Source organism: Pleurodeles waltl, chromosome 11 (genome assembly GCF_031143425.1).
Source record: "Pleurodeles waltl isolate 20211129_DDA chromosome 11, aPleWal1.hap1.20221129, whole genome shotgun sequence".
NCBI classification, from domain to species: domain Eukaryota; kingdom Metazoa; phylum Chordata; class Amphibia; order Caudata; family Salamandridae; genus Pleurodeles; species Pleurodeles waltl.
Window position 1 is genome coordinate 738,440,077 of NC_090450.1, and position 20,820 is coordinate 738,460,896.

The 20,820-nt window shown below is 44.6% G+C and overlaps 1 protein-coding gene across 1 annotated transcript in view; it reads left to right on the top strand.

Annotated features, from left to right (window-relative positions):
- The first annotated feature begins 5,672 nt into the window (after nucleotides 1-5,672).
- Nucleotides 5,673-20,820, top strand: part of LOC138266678 (uncharacterized) — a 100,665-nt gene continuing 85,517 nt past the window's right edge. The window contains exon 1 of the mRNA XM_069215480.1: nucleotides 5,673-5,765. Coding sequence (XP_069071581.1) covers nucleotides 5,726-5,765 — 40 coding nt within the window. The 5' untranslated portion in view covers nucleotides 5,673-5,725. The remainder of the gene's footprint in view (nucleotides 5,766-20,820) is intronic.

The following is a 20,820-nucleotide window of genomic DNA, read 5'->3' on the forward strand; positions in this document are numbered from 1 at the left end:
CATCTCTCCTCAGAGAGATCCTGGTTCCTACTAGGACTCAGGGAACTGTGCAGTTCGTAGGCCACCTGCAGCAGCTATGCATATTTGCCCCATGCCAAAAGGGGCAGGGCAGCATGCCCTGCTTGAGGCTTCACCTCTTGTGAGTCATGGCATCTCCCCACAATCAACAATGGTGGGGAGATGCACATCCTCATTAGCACTATATATTACATGTTTGTGTGCTTTTATTTCACAAAATGCAATGGCATCCCGATGTATAGGTCACAGAAACCCATAAAATACGGAAAATATTTATTGAACCCTGTGAAACGAGAAATGAGAAAAAACATCCACAGGTCCTTGTAAAATATGGGTTTGGTCATCATAACGGCCCCAAGCCACTCTGTACAGATTCATCATTGCTCAATACTAATGAACATACCAGTGCAACACATGTAAAGCCTGATCATTGTAATTCCAATCAGTTCTTTAAGTTAGCTACAATTTGCAGAGAACAGCTTCAACAGTACAGTCTCTCGGTTCTACAGACTGCGCAAATGTGTAACATGATCACACATTGACATCTCAGGGATTGTGACACTTACAAACCACTCCACCTTTTGCCTCATGATTTATGACGTCTCCAGAACCCCTTGATGGCAATTCAGGGCCTTAATACATGGTTTTCCGTTAACCTTTCCATTTCGCTCTCACAGGCAATAGCACCTGTGTGGATTATGGCTGGGTGAGACTTTCCATTGACTATGGCATGTTTTGTTTTGCTAATAATGTTGTGGCTGTTCAACAAATTTGCACGAAACTTAAAAAAAAAAAAAAAAGAAAAGTTCATCCACTTAAGGTTTGTCATAGCATGTTTCATGCAACTCCATCAAGCACAGGCAAAAGAAGAGGGGGGGGGGGTGCAAAAGTGGCATTCCCCATTTTAACTCAAATAGAATTACTTGTTTCTCAGTACAGAAAACAACAGCTGAAAAGAATGATATCAAAACTGGCAAGTAAGTAGAACGTGACTGCAGAAAATACCTTTATTTGGTTTGATGTAAATACGTTCCATAGTCTGGCATTAAGATGTTACATTTCAGAGATATCTAGACCATTAATACAGGGATCCGCACGAGAACAGCAAATCCACAAAGGATTTGTGAGTCCAGTTCATATGTAGACTATTGGACTAGAGTGCATCTTCTACGTCGTCCATTACAGCTTTGCGAATCTGACTGCTGATTCGCAAATACATCTTGCTCTGATTGGCTGGCCATCATAGAAAAAGTTACGTTTTGGCCACCACTACCCAACACTGTGCACTCAGTCCAGTGTTTGGGAAAATAAAAACAAACTGGCAAAAAAGGGGGCAGGGGTGCCTATCCTGACCGCCATGCCCATGTTCGGGGCCTTAAAATTACCACTAAAAATAAATATTTTAACGTGGGGTTTGTGAATCCTGTGCCACTGAAAAATACATAAAGTGAAATTATGGTTAGCTCTTGTTTATGAAACATTAGGTATGTTTAAATACGAACTCAGAAATTTGCTGAAAAAACACATTAATGTACAATTATGGTTATAAAACTAAACTTTAAAACCACAGAAACTTGCCAGTTATATTTAGGTAAAATAACAATAACTTGTGCCCCCCATCATGATCTGCATATGACTTTAAATATGACATCACTTATAACACGTTAAATTACATCAATGATGAAAACTCAAATGACATAACTGAAGACATCACTGATGACATCATCCACAGCTACTAAAACAGTGTCTTTGACCGTGTGCAACAGGAGTTAGCCATAGGGCCAGACACCGTGCCCAAAGCTCTGTGAGCAACCATGACCCACTGCACACCATCTTCAGTAATGCGCAGTGGGGGGTTGGCCGCAGGGCTTGGCCTTTGGCACTCTTTACCATCACTTGTCAAAAGTGTCTACCTAAAGAAGAGGTGCAACACTGAGACATGTTTAATGGAATTCAAATGCATACCCTAAATTGCAAAAGAAATCAGTCACCTCATATAATGGCAGAATATTCTAAAATTTATTCTAAGAGAAAAAGTAGGTAGCTTTCATACTAGAAATGCATCTTGATGAGAAAGAAACATTCAAACTACAACGGTTGGTTGCAATTAATAAAAAAAAATATGGCATTTAATATATCAGGTGTTAAATGCACGTGCAGCCCTGTCAAGTTTCCCAGGTCCATTTGTGATGAGTTCCTCTACATTGGTTTTTGTCTTGAATGCTGGGACTTGTCGTCTTGTCTATTCAATTATAAACCAGGACTACTGGCCCCAGAATTCAAATTAAAAAAAAATGAACAGGATTAGCACATCACACATAGACCTGGGAGACTTGGCAGCTACAGACATGCTGTGCCCATATAAAATAAATTAGGAAGATGGTGCTGAGTGATAACAATGTTAAAAATAAGTCTTTCATCTTCATAAACATCTATGCCGACCCAAAGTCATCCTGGTTTCTAGAAAATGACTGATGAACTTTTAACAGAACCTCATCCCTAAAACCTAGCATTATACAGAGATTGTAACTCTATATTTGAATCAGTAGTTGAGAGGAGGTCTCATACTCTGCTGTCTAAACATGCCGCTTCAGGTCTCTAAGAATATACAGTATTCAGGGGAGTCAAAGGCCTTCTCAGCATATATGCCGTGTATGGAGGCAGCATAGCTCCAGGGCAATCCATATTTGCAGATCTTCTAATTATTTCAAAGAGTAAACCGTTAACAACCTTTAATAAAGCGTACCTATTCCTGTGTTCTGAGTAAATCAATGAACTTGTGGTGCCTTAGTCTGAGATGCCATCACAAATAGCTTAAATTAAAAATGGAATTAAGGTATTTACACATATTTTTGTGCTGAACTGTAATTTCTGTCTAATTATGGAAAAAGTATTATTATTATTGTTGACTCTATAAAAGAGTCACTGAATCTTTTTTCCCTCACATATTGATAGAAATGCTTCAAAGCCCAAAACCTCAAGTGAAATTACAGTCTGTGCTCTTTTGTGATTTTTTAATTTAGAGTGTGTGTCTTCATATGTGTACATGTATTAGATATATTTAGTATTCATCTATATATTGTTTCGAATCGGTAGTCAGTTGTGCTTTCAAGTGAATTTTGTAAAGATAATCACTTTTGCAGCCCGGTACCTATTTTTAATTAATCACTTCTAAGTCCATATAAGTCAGTTTCTTTGTAAGGCCCTGATAATACAACTAAAACTAAAATTTTCTTTAAGGTGAGAACATGCTAATTGTACTTTAAAGTGGTGAAGGAAAAAACATTTTGTAAAGACCATGAAAGTGGAAACTATAATTTCTGAGGAATTATCTGCACGTGTGGTGAGTGATGTGCAAATTGCCTTATTTTATTCCACTTGCGATGTAACTTATAAGCGTTTTAAGATTTCTCTATCTCTGCATGATACACTTGTAAAGCACCAAAATATTTCAAATATATGGAAGTTTTGAAGTAATCTACTATTCTGAGTATATAGTAGTTTCTATTTACAACTGTGAAACTTGTGACTTGTGTGTTATGTCTTAACTCAAAAAATCACTAACTAGAATTTAATTGTTTCTGTAATTGTTGTAGTTGTGAATGGTCATTCTTTGCCTGTCTGCCAGTTTTCGTTTTTTTGGGAAGACTTCTCCCAATCTTTAATCTTCCAGACAGCTCGAGCCTTTGTGTTCTTGTAGTTCTTATAATGCTGTCACAGGGTGACTAGCTTGTGATGGTCGGTTACCTCCAGTGGGACAAGATTATAATTTCTATATTTGTATAGAGTAGATGTTTTCGTTTCGTAGATAGATCGGACAGGTTGCAATTACTCAATGTTATCAATCGGGCAGGTTGCAATTACTTAATGTTATCAAACTGCAAAATATAATTTATGCTGCGAGAGTAAATAAATGTCATCAATATAACAGAAACAAATGTGACCAATCAGATCAGACGTGTTGTGTTCCAGTTGTGCCAAATGGTAGGTCGGTCTACAGTAGTGCCATACTTATTTCTGATAATATTTCCTTTGCGTTTTTCAGAAAATAAATGTTTCTAAATTAGAAGTAGATTGAGGATAGCATAGATTATACGAGTTAAACTTTTAAATGCTGCTCCCTCTGACACCGTGACTCACGGGGTCGTGTAAATGTAGCAAAGTCAAAGAGCTCTAAGATCACTTTAAATTTCAATTGACTCTTGGTAATTTCTTTCAGGAAGTTGGGGTTGCTTATGTCTACCAATAATCACTCTGCTGCAGGCTCCTCAAATGTTTATAGTGCCCACTTGGAACAATTTTTTGTTTAGAGAAAACATACCCCCAAACCAGGAGTTTGTTTTCTCTAAACAAAAAAACAAAAAGCTCAAATGGACAGGAATCGTTCTCCCTGTATGTAGTTGCCATTATGTGTTGTCCTGCCTGTTTCAGTCATGCAGAGACTGCAACAGACACAGGCAGGAAAAATAAGTGACGGTCACCCCTTTCTCAAGATGGAGGCATGACCTTCACCACCAAGGGGTTGCCAGGTCTGCGTTGTAAACTGACTGAGCCAGAAGAGCCAACAGACTGTGCCAGTGTAAACTTTGTGCTTCCCCTGAATCTAAATAGATCCGGAGACTTGGAGTCTGGCGTGTGGGAGCAATCCTCCTCACTCTAAAAAGAACAAGACTTTATTTTTAAAGAAGATTATAAGAATTAAAATCTACCATGTACATAGTGTACACAACAAACCAAGTATTTACAGCATTGTTGGAACAAACATGCACTCAGAAATGTAATAATGTTTTGACCAGGTCTTTCGATGTTAAAATTTCCGTTGATAAAAAACGTGACCGCGGCCCTGCACCGAAGAGACTCAGAGCCCAGACGGTGACCTGTCAGACCGGCCCAGACTACCTGACTGCCATTGAGGCCAGTTCGACTCAGTTCTTTATTTACAAGAAACTGTGTTAATTGTGTATGATCTTTGTAGGTAAGAGCTGACAATCTCCATTTGGCCTGCTCAAACTCAAAACCACATTCGTCCAAATTCCACTAGGGCTGAAGGTTCTAACCCGCAAATCTGAGGGTTCGTCAAATAATAAAAAAAAAACACTTGCAGCCGTAGTTGGTATACCTTCTGCTGAGCTCTACTAGCTACTGCGGACGCGTTGAAATGTTTCTCATAATAAAGTCGTCTTGCTTGGATACCACACGGCTCCAGTTCATGTGTAAACTTTGAGAGTGGTCTGGCTTTGCACTCTGCCACAGTACCATACCGGTTTGTCACACAATATGCTTTTAATGTTAAAAACAAAATCACTCGTTGTGGGCTGCAATCGATTGTTGGCTAAAAAAGGCCCGAGCTGACTCAAAATAGCACCACGCGTGTATGAGGTCTCACGGCTACGTAGGGACTCTTGGACTCGCTGTTTTCTAAGTACAGTAGAAGACCTTGGACTGGGCTACCGTGTGTGAGGTGATCTGTGCCTCAAGGCCACGAGCACAGACAGACCCCTTAAAAATAAAAAAGCCACATCTAACACAAGGAACTCCAAGCAAAAGACGCGACCATTGAGTTGATAAACCGAGAGTGCACTGTCACGAGCCCGCCCCCTCTCCATGCAGAGAGCAGCAGGTCCAGCCTTGACCGCGCGACGGCAGAGTCTGGGCAGCGCGCGAGAGAGAACAAGTAGCTCAGCAGACTGCAAGGATTTAGGAGAAGATGAGAAAACGGTGTCTCTGCAGAGTAGCTCTTTTCTCAGGTACGTGCAATGCTGTGCTTTCTTACACTCTAGGTCGTCTTCTTTGAGCAATGAAAACCGCGGTTGTTTGCAGTGCTACGAAACTGCAAAACCCGTTGTAACAAGCATTTAATAAAAATATGTTATCTAAAGTTTCGCCGCTTTCATACCTTCCAACGGACCCGATTCAGACGGGAAACTCCGAATTTTTTAATGCAAAAATGTCTTTATTTTAGGCGTCTCTCGCCTAAAATTGCCTCTGATGAAATATAAGCCAATGAGGAAAATACATTACCCCTTTTTGCTTTGAAACCTTCACCTTCGAAAATGTTGGCATGTATGCATTTTGCTTGAGCTGCCAGAAACTCTTACTAATGCTCCATTTTCCTCTTTTCTTTTCTTTTTTTTTGTGCATTCGGTGTGGATAAATATGTTATAATTAATTGTATATATTTTACTATACCAGGGAAAATGTTTTCATGCATTCGATGTGTCATAGGGAGTGAGTTCGCTATTTTATACGTTGCTAATATGTTTTGACCCACCGACGTCCGTCCGACACGTTATGGATACTATTTGTATAGTAATCGGTGTGTAACTGGGAGTATTTAATACATTCGATGTTGTATGACTCACAATTTTACGTCGTCGGCTTTCACTAGTTCTCATGCGTCCGAGCTGTTTAAGAGCAAACGGGATGGGTTCTGTAAACCATAGGAAACTCAGCAATCCTCTCCAGTCTGCACCAATCCATAACAGAACCCCCTAGCTAGCTATGCAATGATTAAACAAGGCAAAGTGTGGAGTGTTACACGAGCAAGCAACTGAATGTGCTGTAAATAAATAATGAAACGGGCTGAACCTCTGATAAATTAGTGAATTGTTGCACCGTTTGGGGCTCGCAAGAGATTAAAGCACGGTGCATGTGTGTGTCATGACTGGACACGTGCGGAAAGGAGTCAATACTTTTATGCAATAAGTCTCTTCGTACTATGTTGCTTCTTATTCTCTCCCATTTTACACATTTTTTGCAAATTGTAAAGCCCGCTACGATCCCACTGTAGTGGGATGTGGAGGCACCCCCTAATAATGTTGTAAACAAAACCAGGGCAAAGTAGTGCGTTTTACACCACAGATGTTACATAAATTGAGTAAAAATCTAGATGTTCTAGCAGATTGAGGTGCCCCGCCTCTTCCAAAACAGTGTTATTTAGACAATATTTCTTTTATTTCTATTAAGCACCCCTGATGCCTCTTAAAAGTTCTTCACCTTCTCTCATTTCCTGTTTACTCCTGACTCTTTTGAGATGGTATAATTAAAGGTAAGCTTTTTTATATGTTTGGAACTGTTCTTACCCTGTTACCGATTTGCTGTAGTAAGCGCAAATGTTGGTGCTGCAGTTTGTTTAGCGACTCTGTATTCATGTTCTTGTCAGGGGTGGGGGACATTAACGCAAGCAGAGCACGCTACGGCAGTGCCCTTCACATTAAGGCATACTGGCTTTCCTTGCTGACGTGGGGTGTAAAAAACCCCTCTTCAGAGGGCCACGGGGCAAGCAGGAGGTACTGGGCCTAACTGTGGGTATAGGCCTTTTATTCTTGATGTTTCGGGGCCTGAACTTTTATGGGTCTAGAACAATTGGGACAAGTACCCCTTCAACACTTGACTCTCAGTGGGAGCGCAAGTTGAGCAGTTCAAGGCTTTTTGGGGTAGATGGGAAGTGGAGGGGGTAGATAAAGGGGGTGAACACAGACTCACAAATCAAAGCAAGTTCAATAGTAGCAATAAATGATTGTCCAGTCAAATACTTTCTTTTATGACAAAAGCAGCATTCATTTACAAACACAAAGTGAAATACGGCATACACAAAAAATACACATAGCCCCCTGAGGTCCGGTCTCTAGTGTGCAATAGGCAGGGCCCTGATTTCCACTTTGCTCTATAGGTGACATTCAGACTAGGCCCCACTAGTAGTCCGAGTCTCAGGAGTTCCACTCTGATAAAAGTCAAAAGTGTTCCAGCGCCCGAAGAGCTATGTAGCAGAACAAGTTTCCCTTACAGCACCTGCAAAGATGGTGTGACCAGAGTCTGTGGGATCGGCAGCAGATGCTGCTAGTGAATAGCACTCACTGTTCAGCTGGGGCAGCAGCTGAACGTCCATTGCTCCTTTGCCGGTGAGACAGTAAGTTCCTAAGATCCTTCCTACGGGTGAGGGGTTGGTTGTTCGGCTTCTGATCCTCAGCTGGGACCCAAACGGGTAAACATGGCAGCCTATTAACATAGTGCAACAGTCCTTCCACCTGGCATATGGCGTCACCAACCTCACTCTGGACATGGGCCACAGCCGGACTGGCAAGGTAGCAATCTTCCCAGCGGCCCCCCCTGGCATATAGACTATGGCCTAACTTCACAATGGCCCCCTCTGGCACAGGAGGTCACCCACTTGAACTTGCACATAGGTGACGACCCACCAGTGCAGTAGCTCTCTCCTGACACTTTGCTACAGGGACCCACTCACCAGAATCCCATGTACCTTACTCCCTCCAGCTCTGTCCTGTTCCTCACAGGGCACACTGGTCTTGGCAAACAGGTAGGAACTAGTGCTCCAAGGAGCAGGTGGTCTTGGATGTCTTTGGGTGATGTCCCCTCACCCAGCTGAGAGACTGTCAGGCTTTAGCCTCTAGCCCTGGTCACAGGCAGAAACTGGTGCTATAGGAGCAGGTGGTGTTGGATGTCTCTGGGTTATGTTCCCTCACACAGCGGAGAGACTGGCAGGCTATAGCCTCTAGCCCTGGTCACAGGCAGAAGTCTTGCAGAGCTTCTCCTTCTGGAACAGCTCGACTGGTAGCCTGGCAGTTGACACTTTTGGGGGCCTCAAGTTCCTGTTCTTATAGTCCCTTCCCAGAAGTGGCATTTCCAGTTATTAATGACAAAACCATCCTTACCATAGGAAGGGATTTATCACTGTGAATCCAGGGATAGGAAACATCATGAGGCTGCTCCACTGCAATCTGCTTTTGTAGTTGGGAGTGATTTCATTTGCCTCCCCCCATATCAGCCTCTGTGGAGAACAGCCCTCAGAGGTAGTGAACACACACAAGGGTGTTCTTCACTACATTTAGAAACACCTTTGGTGCAAGTGCGCACACACTGGCTTGCAATGGCAGTCCGGACACATGCTAAAACACTATTGTGCAAGCATGCACACACTGGCCTGCAATGGCAGGCTCCGCACATATAAGAATACTATAGTGCAAGTGTGCACACACTGGCCTGCAATGGCAGGCTCCGCACATTAAAACACTATTATGTAAGCAGTCACACACTGCCCTGCAAAGGTCATCAAAAGATCGTCAACGCTCAGCTCACCCACCACCTCAAGGACAACTCCATCCTGGACCCCTCCCAGTCCGGGTTCAGCCGTAACCACAGCACCGAGACTGCTCTCCTCGCCGCCACAGACAACATCAGACTACAAATGGACAACGGCGAAACATCTGCCCTCATCCTCCTGGACCTTTCCGCTGCCTTCGACACGGTCTGCCACCGCACCCTACTAACACGCCTCCACGAAGCCGGAATACAAGGAAAAGCCCTCAACTGGATCTCCTCATTCCTCTCCGTCAGAACCCAGAGAGTCCGACTCTCACCCTTCCGCTCCGAAGCCACCAGCATCATCTGCGGCGTACCCCAAGGCTCCTCACTGAGCCCGACGCTTTTCAACGTCTACATGGCCCACCCTCGCACAACTGGCCCGTCAGCACAACCTCAGCATTCTCTCCTACGCCGACGACACCCAGCTCATCCTCTCCCTCACTAAAGACCCTCACACTGCCATAGCCAACCTCCACGAGGGAATGAAGTCCATTGCCGAGTGGTGAGAAATAGCCGCCTGAAATTAAACTCCGACAAGACGGAGGTCCTCATCCTCGGACGCACCCCCTCGGCCTGGGACGACTCCTGGTGGCCCACCACGCTTGGGCCCCCCCCAACGCCAGCCAACCATGCACGCAACCTGGGCTTCATCCTCGACTCCGCCCTCACTATGTCCAAACAGGTCAACGCAGTTTCCTCCTCCTGCTACAACACCCTCCGCATGCTCCGTAGAATCTACAAATGGATCCCGACGGAAACCAGAAAAACTGACCCAGGCCCTCGTCAGCAGTAGACTTGACTACGGCAACGCACTCTACACAGGCATCCCAGCAAAAGACATCAGATGACTCCAACGCATCCAAAACGCCTCCGCCCGACTGGTCCTCGACGTACCCCGCCGATGCCCTGTGGACAAGAGGATCACCTTCAAACGCCTCACCCACGCGCACTCTACAACACCGGACCCGCCTACCTGAACGACAGACTCAACTTCTACGTCCCCTCCCGCCAACTCCGCTCTGCCAATCTCTCCCTCGCCTTCGTCCCCCGCTTCCAACGCAAGACATCCGGCGGCAGATCCTTCTCCTACCTCGCCGCCAAGACCTGGAAATCCCTCCCGACCCCCCTGCGACAGACCCAGGACCTTCTCACCTTCAGGAGACTCCTCAAGACCTGGCTCTTCGACCAATAGCAGCAACCCCCCTCCCCTCCCCCCCCGCCTCAGTGCCTTGAATCCCTAACGGGTACGTAGTGCGCTTTATAAATACTGTGATTGATTGATTGATTGGGCTCAGCACATGTTTGAAAACACCATTGTGCAAGCTAGCACATACTGTCCTGGAATGGCAGGCTCAGCACAGGTTTGACAACACTCTTGGTACACGTCCGTCACTGTGCGAGGGACTCTTCTGTCTCAACTGATGCACCTCCCAGATCAGACTACCCCAAACCAAATGCTAACCTGGAGAGGTTAGGTGGTCAGACTGGTAAAAGCGGTAGGAAAGTCCATCGGCATTCCTATGGCTCAATCCTAGTCTGTGTTCCAATACAAAGGCTAACCCTTGCAGAGAAATAGATCATCTCAACCACTTGGGACTTTCTCCCTTCATAGCCATCAACCATGTCAGTGGCTTATGATCTGTTTGTACCACAAACCTAATGCCAAACAATAAGGGCAGAACTTAAGCAATGCCCACACTATGGCAAAGCACTCCTTCTCAATAGCCACCCACCTCTACTCCCTGGGTAGTAACCTCCTACTAATAAAAGCTACTAGGCGCTTTCTACCCTTGACACCTAGATAAGCTAACACCACTTAAACTTCCTGGTCAGAAGCTGAGTGTAGTCAAGCGCTTTCATTTTAGGTACAGAGCATAGGGCCTTCTTCAGTTCCTCAAATGCCTTTTTGCCTCTCCTCATTCCATATTACCTGCCAGGGCTGCATCTTGGAGGTCAAAGTAGTGAATCGGGAAACTATACTTCCATAAGTGATCACAAAGCTTTGTGCAATATCCAGTGAGTCCTAGAAAGCTCTCACCTCAATTTAGGTAGTAGGCACATCCAGCGGGCAAATCTTCCTATTCCCTGCCTCATGCCTAAGGTAGACTGCAGAAGACTGCCCCACTTGACACTTGGTTGCCTTGGTGGTCAGTTTTGCCGCCTGAATCCTAGCCACACCTGTTCTAGATGTCTCAGGTGGTCCTACCATGAATTGCTGGACACCACAGTGTCATCCAGGAAGGCCACACAGAACGAACATCATTCACCAGGTGCTGAAATGTGTCAGGAGCATTTTTCAACCAAAGGGGGCGTCACCTTGAACTGATATAGCCCTTCTATCAAAGAAAATGTGTCTTCTTCTTGGCATTTGGTGCTAGAGCAATCTGCCAATACCGACTGGTCAGATCCAAGGTGCTCAAGTATTTTGCAGCACCTAACCGATCCACAGGTTCATCCGCTCATGGGATTAGATGGGGATTGGTTGTGGTTACCTCACTGACGGTTCGATAGTCCACACAGAACCACATGTCAGTAGACCTTTGCTTTGGTACTAACATCACAGGACTATACAGCGGACTATGAGGTCTCTCGACCCCCAGGTCCAACATTTTGGCAACTTCTGTCGTAATGTATCCCTGAACCCGTTCAGAAATTCTGTACATCCTGCCCTAGTTTTTTGTGTATATTTTATGCACACAGCCAGGTATCAATGCTGGAGCCAGCGAGAAGAGGCAGGTAAACCATCCCAACACCTCTCTACACTCACTGCTGCTCAGGCGTTAACTCGGGGACTAGCTGAACCCCTACCACAGTGTCATTCCTCAATGTTACATGTCAGGAAGTGGCTCACTGTCTTCTTCAGCTTCTTTTACCATGGCAATGACATTCACTGTGTAATCTCTCTGGAGGTAAGGTTTGAGCCTGTTCACATAGAATACCTTCTTTAGGTCCCTTGTGCCACCAGTGCCCAGCAAGGAGTTAACCTTCTGGACCCTTTTGGACTACATTGTATGGCCCACACCATTTGTCCTCCAAATCCCTAGAACAAATAGGCATTAGCACCAACACCTCCTGGCCTTCCTGATACCCAGTAATTATAGGTTTCTGGTCGAACCACTCCATTAGCGAATGGCTAGCCTGAAGTTTTTCCGTTGCCTTACTCACTTGTTGCGACATCAACTTCCTGAGGCCAATGAAATACTCCAGCATATCCTTCTTTGTAGACTCTGAGGTTCCTTCCCAACCTTCTGTTACTAAGGGGAGTGAAGCCTGCACCATGTGTTCATACAGAAGTTTGAAGGGACTGAACCCTTCTCCCTTCTGCAGAATTTCTCAGTAGGCAAACAAGAGACATGGCAAGTGAAGAGCCCACTTCCTTCTCAGATTCTCTGGCAGTGTTCCCATCATGCTCTTTAATGTCTTGTTAAACTACTCCACCAAACCATTGGTTTGTGGGATGCTAAGAAGAAGTGGTATGTCACACCAGCTTGCTCCCACATCTCTCTCATTAGGAAAAGGTGAAGCTGGTTCCCCGGTCTGAAATTATCCACTAAAACAAAAACCCCGGGAGAACACTTGCTACCACCAGTCATGCTTCTCAGAAGTACAGTTCCACTCTACCTGGTGGCCTATACACCACAACCAAGATATTCTTGTTGCCTGACTGTGGGGAGGGGCCAAATGGACCAACACTGTCTAGTCCACCCGGTTAAACGGAACCCCTACAACTTGTAGAGGCACCACATGTACCTTTGTCTTCCCGCCTGTCTTACAGCTCGTCCGGCAAGCTGGTCAGGTTCTACAGAACCTCTCTGTGTCCCTGCATATCCCTGTCCAGTAGAACAGATGGTCCAACCTATCCAGGGTTTTTTTAAATTCCTAAGTGTCCTGCTAAATGCACTTCATGGGCCAGTGACAACAGGTTGTTCCTGTGCATTAATAGAACCACTAGCCTCTTGCTAGTATCTAGCTCAGGCTTTACTGGTTCACTATATAGTAGACATCCTCCCAGCCAACAGTGTTTCCCGATCACTCCTTTGCTGACCTGACCCTGGGCTCCTTCCAAAATCCAACAAGCATAGGGCAGTCTTCCTATGCCTTGGGGAAATCTTAATGGGGAGGCCCCTAGCAGCTAACAAACCCTGCAGCTCTGGAAGCGACTCAGATTCCAGCAATGGTCTGCTCATCCTCCTTTCCTTCTGGAGCAGAAGCGATATCCTCCACAGCCATTGCCTTCCCGGAGTCTGCCCTTTCCTGCGAACTATCTTGTCCTAGACCCTGCAAATCAGCGATGATTCCAGCCTCACTCTGAGACTGAGGTACAGTCTGTGCCCTGGTCAACCCAGCTGACATTGTCTAAGCCATAAAGGCTTCTGGTCCCCGCACCAAGCCAAGGGCAATCACACCATTGCCCAAGAGACATCCAGTTCCCTGCCTTTCCCATAACCCAATGTCAGTCATAGCTGCCTTGCCATTGACCTCAGTCTGAAGCCCAGCACGCAGATTCTCCATGCCTTTTTCTCTGGCTACCAGTCCATGGCTCCAGGGAGTATCGCCTCAGGCTTATGGTACTTCCTCTCACCTGTAGTACGTAAGGCTCCAGTATGCCTCAGGCATGTTCCTCCTTGTATTAGGAAGGATGTGCTTCAGAGCACCTGGGTCTCTCCTAAATGTCCATAGCTTCTAGTTTGTGTGCAGCTGGTCTCTTTTGGGTACGTTTGCCCACATGTAACATGCTTGCTATCATGGGTGTCTTTGTGCCAAGTTCCTTCTCTTGACAGTCCCTCTTGTAATGTCCCACCTTGTAGCACTTAAAAACAAGTCACCACCCTGGACTTAGAGGGGCTTCCTTGCCTTCACCTCTCATGATGCTCCTTACTGGACACACTATTACCATTCCCACATTTCCTGGGCCCGCCTCAAGTCCTATGAAAATTACCCAGGGCCCTTGTTCTCCGGTTTGGAACTAGTCTGTTCGCTCCCTTTGGCTTAGAACCATGGTGTTCCAGCCCTTTGTGAACCCTGTTAGCCAACCACCTATCAGCTAACAGTGCAAGTTATGTTATATCCCTCTCTGTCAGATCAGACAGGCATTGCCTAACAGGTGTAGGACACTCCTCCTTGAGCCACTCTATCATCATCAACTGGTTAAGGGACTGAAAATCCTTGGGCTCCGCCCCTCTCATTCCAGTCACACAATCCATCATGAATCCAAGTCTCAAAAGAACATCATCTGCTCTCATGCAGCCCCAGAATCTCTATAGGTATTGAGTTGGCTTGAGACCAAGCCACTGAAAAAGAGCTTCCTTTATTCGCTCACAGGCCATCTGGTCGGCCACAGGCTTCCTCCCAATAAAATCTGTCCCTTCCCAAGGCATGCACCCCATTAAGGCAGCTGCCTTACACACCTCATTCAAGGCCTGTGCTTTACAAGCGCCACCAAAGCCCACAAACCATTCAAACATATCCTGACCTTCCACATATATATGCACATTATCTTTTGGCATCTTGGCCACAACATGGCTCGAATTGGAAGTACAGGGAGTGCAGAATTATTAGGCAAGTTGTATTTTTGAGGATTAATTTTATTATTGAACAACAACCATGTTCTCAATGAACCCAAAAAACTCATTAATATCAAAGCTGAATATTTTTGGAAGTAGTTTTTAGTTTGTTTTTAGTTTTAGCTATGTTAGGGGGATATCTGTGTGTGCAGGTGACTATTACTGTGCATAATTATTAGGCAACTTAACAAAAAAATATATATACCCATTTCAATTATTTATTATTACCAGTGAAACCAATATAACATCTCAACATTCACAAATATACATTTCTGACATTCAAAAACAAAACAAAAACAAATCAGTGACCAATATAGCCACCTTTCTTTGCAAGGACACTCAAAAGCCTGCCATCCATGGATTCTGTCAGTGTTTTGATCTGTTCACCATCAACATTGCGTGCAGCAGCAACCACAGCCTCCCAGACACTGTTCTGAGAGGTGTACTGTTTTCCCTCCTTGTAAATCTCACATTTGATGATGGACCACAGGTTCTCAATGGGGTTCAGATCAGGTGAACAAGGAGGCCATGTCATTAGATTTCCTTCTTTTATACCCTTTCTTGCCAGCCACTCTGTGGAGTACTTGGACGCGTGTGATGGAGCATTGTCCTGCATGAAAACCATGTTTTTCTTGAAGGATGGAGACTTCTTCCTGTACCACTGCTTGAAGAAGGTGTCTTCCAGGAACTGGCAGTAGGACTGGGAGTTGAGCTTGACTCCATCCTCAACCCGAAAAGGCCCCACAAGCTCATCTTTGATGATACCAGCCCAAACCAGTACTCCACCTCCACCTTGCTGGCGTCTGAGTCGGACTGGAGCTCTCTGCCCTTTACCAATCCAGCCACGGGCCCATCCATCTGGCCCATCAAGACTCACTCTCATTTCATCAGTCCATAAAACCTTATAAAAATGAGTCTTGAGATATTTCTTGGCCCAGTCTTGACGTTTCAGCTTGTGTGTCTTGTTCAGTGGTGGTCGTCTTTCAGCCTTTCTTACCTTGGCCATGTCTCTGAGTATTGCACACCTTGTGCTTTTGGGCACTCCAGTGATGTTGCAGCTCTGAAATATGGCCAAACTGGTGGCAAGTGGCATCGTGGCAGCTGCACGCTTGACTTTTCTCAGTTCATGGGCAGTTATTTTGCGCCTTGGTTTTTCCACACGCTTCTTGCGACCCTGTTGACTATTTTGAATGAAACGCTTGATTGTTTGATGATCACGCTTCAGAAGCTTTGCAATTTTAAGAGTGCTGCATCCCTCTGCAAGATATCTCACTATTTTTGACTTTTCTGAGCCTGTCAAGTCCTTCTTTTGACCCATTTTGCCAAAGGAAAGGAAGTTGCCTAATAATTATGCACACCTGATATAGGGTGTTGATGTCATTAGACCACACCCCTTCTCATTACAGAGATGCACATCACCTAATATGCTTAATTGGTAGTAGGCTTTCGAGCCTATACAGCTTGGAGTAAGACAACATGCATAAAGAGGATGATGTGGTCAAAATACTCATTTGCCTAATAATTCTGCACTCCCTGTAGAGTCGTTTATCCCAGATGGAGTTGTCATTGCTGCCATCCTGAGCTTCTTTCCTCTTCCTCTCCTCCCGGTGAGCTAGGCTTAGCTTCTCCCTCTCGAACACTCTGGCTTTCTCATCTTCGTCAGCTCTAGCTTTATGAAGTGCCAACTGCAAGCTCGTAGTCTCAACCTACCCAAGTGGTTTACTCCTGGATTTGGGGACAGTGGTACCCTAGCAATTTGAGGTGGTGTACACAACTTAGGTAATCTAGAAACTAAAGGTGGCGCGTGTCTTGGTGAAACTCTGAAAAATGCATTAGGGGACACACTCAGCCTGTGTCTAGGATATACCAGTGTTAAGGGAATCCTAGAACCTGACACCACAGTGCTCTCTTCCTGGGTTCCTACCATGGTTCCCACCCCAGAGTCAGCTATAGCCTCTTCCCTTTCACCCAGTATCACAAACTGGTCCCTAATGAATTCAGCAAGGACCTCTTTGTCCCTGCTGCTGGGAATCCTCCACCCTCTGGCCCTACATACAGCCATCATATGATTTATGACATGATACTGAGATCAGTTCGCAAATCTATGTTCCCCATTGCTTATGGGTGTCACCTTTGTGCAGAAAATAATACACTGGACTTATTGCTGCACTGATTCGGAGGGTTGGGTGTGCAGATTCAGATCAGTGAAAATTACTCAAAATGAAAACAGTATGTGTACTGAATAAAGAAATGTCCAGCCTGATAGTTGCTTTTATAGGGGAAAGTGGTATTTTATTTATGTCTCTACAAATGCAAAGAAATGCAACACTCAGAAGGGACAACACAATCCCCCTAGTTGTGGCTCGAGTAGTTGTCTGGCAAATCCATTTCCCACCCTCCTTCATGTATTGTGTTCAGGGTTATTCCTCATTCACTGGTGGTCGGATCAACCGTTAGGTCGTTCTCAAGAGTTTCATTAATGGAATCCAAAGACCCCCCCACTGAGTCATTACTGGAAGAAGGGTACCCGAGCCTACACATTGTCGATGATTTGAAACTCAAAAGAATACACAAAAAATACAAAAACAAGCATTCATTAAACACATACACAAATGATAACATATTTTATTTAATTGGCATACAAATTTTAAAAAAATAGTAGGAAGGTTGGAGCTCTTCTAATTGTAATATAAGCCATACATTTTCCATACTATATTCTGTTTGATGCGCCTGCACTGCTCTCACAAATCAATCTGAGGAAACTAATTCCTTCTTTAGCCCCCAATTTCAAATTCCTTGAAATTTACAGTATGTTTAAAAAAATAATTGTACATTTAGCCACTTTATTTATATACACTTTATTAATCTGTTAATATTATTTCATTTTCTTAGCAGTCGTAGACCCCCTGAGGAGGCTTTGCGGACCCCCTTGGATCCCCAGACCACAGGTGGGGAACCACTGGTTTAACTGTAGTAAATGGGAGCAGGAGATTCTCTAAAGGGTGGAAGCAGAGAGAGGAGTTTTGAAGGGTAGGAAGGGAAAAAATGTCCTGGCAGGAGGGAGCATACTCCCCTTGCCATAGGAAGAGGCTGGGTGTGGGTGGGTGGGGAAGAAGCCTGGCTGCTATTGCAGCGGAACACTTGAATGACTTTACCCACCAACATTTCTAGCTGATAAAATTGGGCCCAGTGGTCATGCATCCAGGAAAAACGTGTGGGAACACCAGGCCAGTGTGGAATTCCGTGCTCACAACTGGCCCAGTGTTCTCCGCCCAACTAGTAATCAGGGCAAACTTGTAAATGATAAATTTCTATCATTCAACAACAGAATAAAGTATGGAAGATGGGTGGCCTTAATTGAATTTAGAAAAGCTCTAACATTTCGATTGAAATCTAAAAAAAATGTTTTTTTGTAATATTTCTGAACTACGAAAATACTTCCATCATTTGAGTATCTGTTTGATGAATGCTTGTTCCATACTTGTGTGTATTGTTTTGCATTTCCAATCATCTAAATTGCTTAGGCCGGGGTCCCCAGATTCGAATAATCACTCAGTGGGTGGTCCAGATTACAATGATGATTCATTAGGGGTCCCCAGAGCCCAGTAATAATTAAGTAGGGGTTCACAGAAGTCAGAAGATTAAGAACCACTCAGTGATGCCAGAGAGACCCTTATATCACCAAACTTGACCACACCCTGTAAATCCTCACCTCTCTGGCAGTATCTACAGCAGCGACCTGTTTGCATCTACATAACATTATCTAATAAAAACTACCTCTCACCTTCATACATCCAGTTCAAATATTGTGCTTTAAAATGTGTTAGTTATTAGGGGCGAGCGCAACGCGCTCCATCCCTCTTCTAATCTCTCTTTAGGGGATTTTAACCACGCCTATGTTACGTCAGTCACTTTCATTGGTTTGTGGGATTGCCTTTTAAAATCCACTTATTTGTGAAAGGCATGCATCCGTCATGTCTTTCCGGTGTTTAGCCCTCCTAGAGAGCACCAGTAAACTACTGGAAACATACGATGCTCCATGTTTTCCGTATGGTTTCTGGACTACTTTTTCTCTTTATTTTGCAGCGCGATCGCACTGGATATTACTATTATTATTTTTGGATGACACTTCTGATAAAGACTTCGTTCCATTTGAATCCCATTAGCAGGGCTACTGGAATTATGCAGCAGGAGAGGTCCAAATTATGCAGCAGGGTTGAGTTAATTATATGGCTAGAAAACGCAAATTATGCAGCATAGTGCAACACATGTAATAATATTGCTTCATTATTTCATCCTTTTTAGGTTCGAGCGAGCAAGCGGTCTAGCCTGTTGTAATCTCTCTGTGGGCTTTTAACCACGCCCATGTAATGCCCATCACTTTCATTGGTACTTGGGCTTGCCTTTTAAAAATCGCTTGATTTATTTGTGAAAGGCATGCATACAGTTTCTGGACTACTTTTTATTTCCTACGAAGCGCAATCTCGCTGGGCAGTAGTTGAGTGCTTTGCATGACATCAACCCCGTTACATGGATAATTGCACTTTTGCCTGCTACATGGATAATTGCACTTTTGCTGATATGTTTGATTGCGAGCGAACGTCTGTTTCCTTTTGTGTGCTCCTTCACGCTAATGCAGTGGCGCTTTAAATCGGTTCGCTTATGTAAAACTACTACTTTTCATTTTCAATTTATGTGGCAAGAAAAGTCTGGTTAGGAGTTTACAACATTAATAGCTCTAAGTCAAGCAAACGCGAGACCCATTACATTGAAAATGCTTGTTTTTTTCTTGCAATGCGAGTGCAACATTCTGTGAATCACCTCGCTCTTCTATACGCCAGTAGCTAGGGTACAGAGGAAATCTGTGTTTTGTCGCCAAAAATATGGATTTGAGAACGCCAAAGAAAACCGCTTTAGCATCCTATGAAACTAACATAATTAGCCAGTGCGAGTCCTGCAATTTATTGAAGGAGTTGTGTTTAGCAAATACAACTAAAGGGCCTTCTAGAGAAGTAAAAATATTGTATTGCATATAAACACAATTTCACCTCAAAAGAACGATGTTGTTTTACAAATCGAAAGTTTACAATCTCCCTCTTAAATGTTTTCCTCCTTTACTGAATCCCCTGTCAGTTATTTCCAAACCAGTTTCTATTTATATTCTGTAGTACAGAGCAGCCGTCCAGTTCTCACAGGCCAAGGGCCGCGCTTTAACACTGGCGGACTTTTTCCCCTTATCTACAAAAGTGCAATGCTTGTGATGTCAGCCACGTCATGCTGTAACCGTGCGGGTGCACGCCTAGATCGGGAACATGGTACACAGGCATCTTGAAAAGTGTCATGGAGAAAGTGAGTTGGTTTTTAACAGCGGAATAGCCCACTAGAGCTCTATGTTCCTCGGTACCTACCTGCCCAAAAATTCCTTCCCACGTCACTTTTCTGTCCAGCAGCCCGTCTTCAGCACGCACGTCACCACAGCAGTTTTCATGCACAGTCAGCACCGGCTGCACCACTGGAAACTACGCTGCTGAGGGCACTGTACCCGGCGCGCTCCATACGCCTGGATCAGTCAGCGCTTTAAAGCCGCCTTTTACAGGGCCTAGGAAAAGACTCATTCCTTGACGCGTGGAGCACAACGCCTGTCAGACCAGCTGAGGGCCCACAGAGAGCTCAGGTGCCCAGCTGTCTTCACCGAGGATTCGGGGCACACTAGCATACTCACACCGACACAGAACCTCTCTGCTAGGCAGGCAGCAGCGACTGACCTTGCACACGCACATGCCTATCTCCAGATCTGGACACCGACACTAGAGGCCTTTAAAGAAAAGGTGCATCACAGAAAAGTTTGTGCCTGGAATTTGGGTTTCACTTCCGGGTCACAGAATCGTGTGGAGGTACGCAGCCAAGTCACGAGTTTTAAAAGAGTAAAGCTTATGTGACGTACTACGAAACAGTAAAGTTCGTGACAAGAGCTATAAAAACACGGATTTACTAAACCGATAATTTGGCTTTAATATATTAAAAGGATGTACGTAATATAGTAAAAGGGTGTAAGTGTTGCACTCGCAATGAATTCTTGGTCCCGTACTTTTTTTTTTTTTTACAATCAGGGACAGTTTGGTTGCCAGCATTTTAT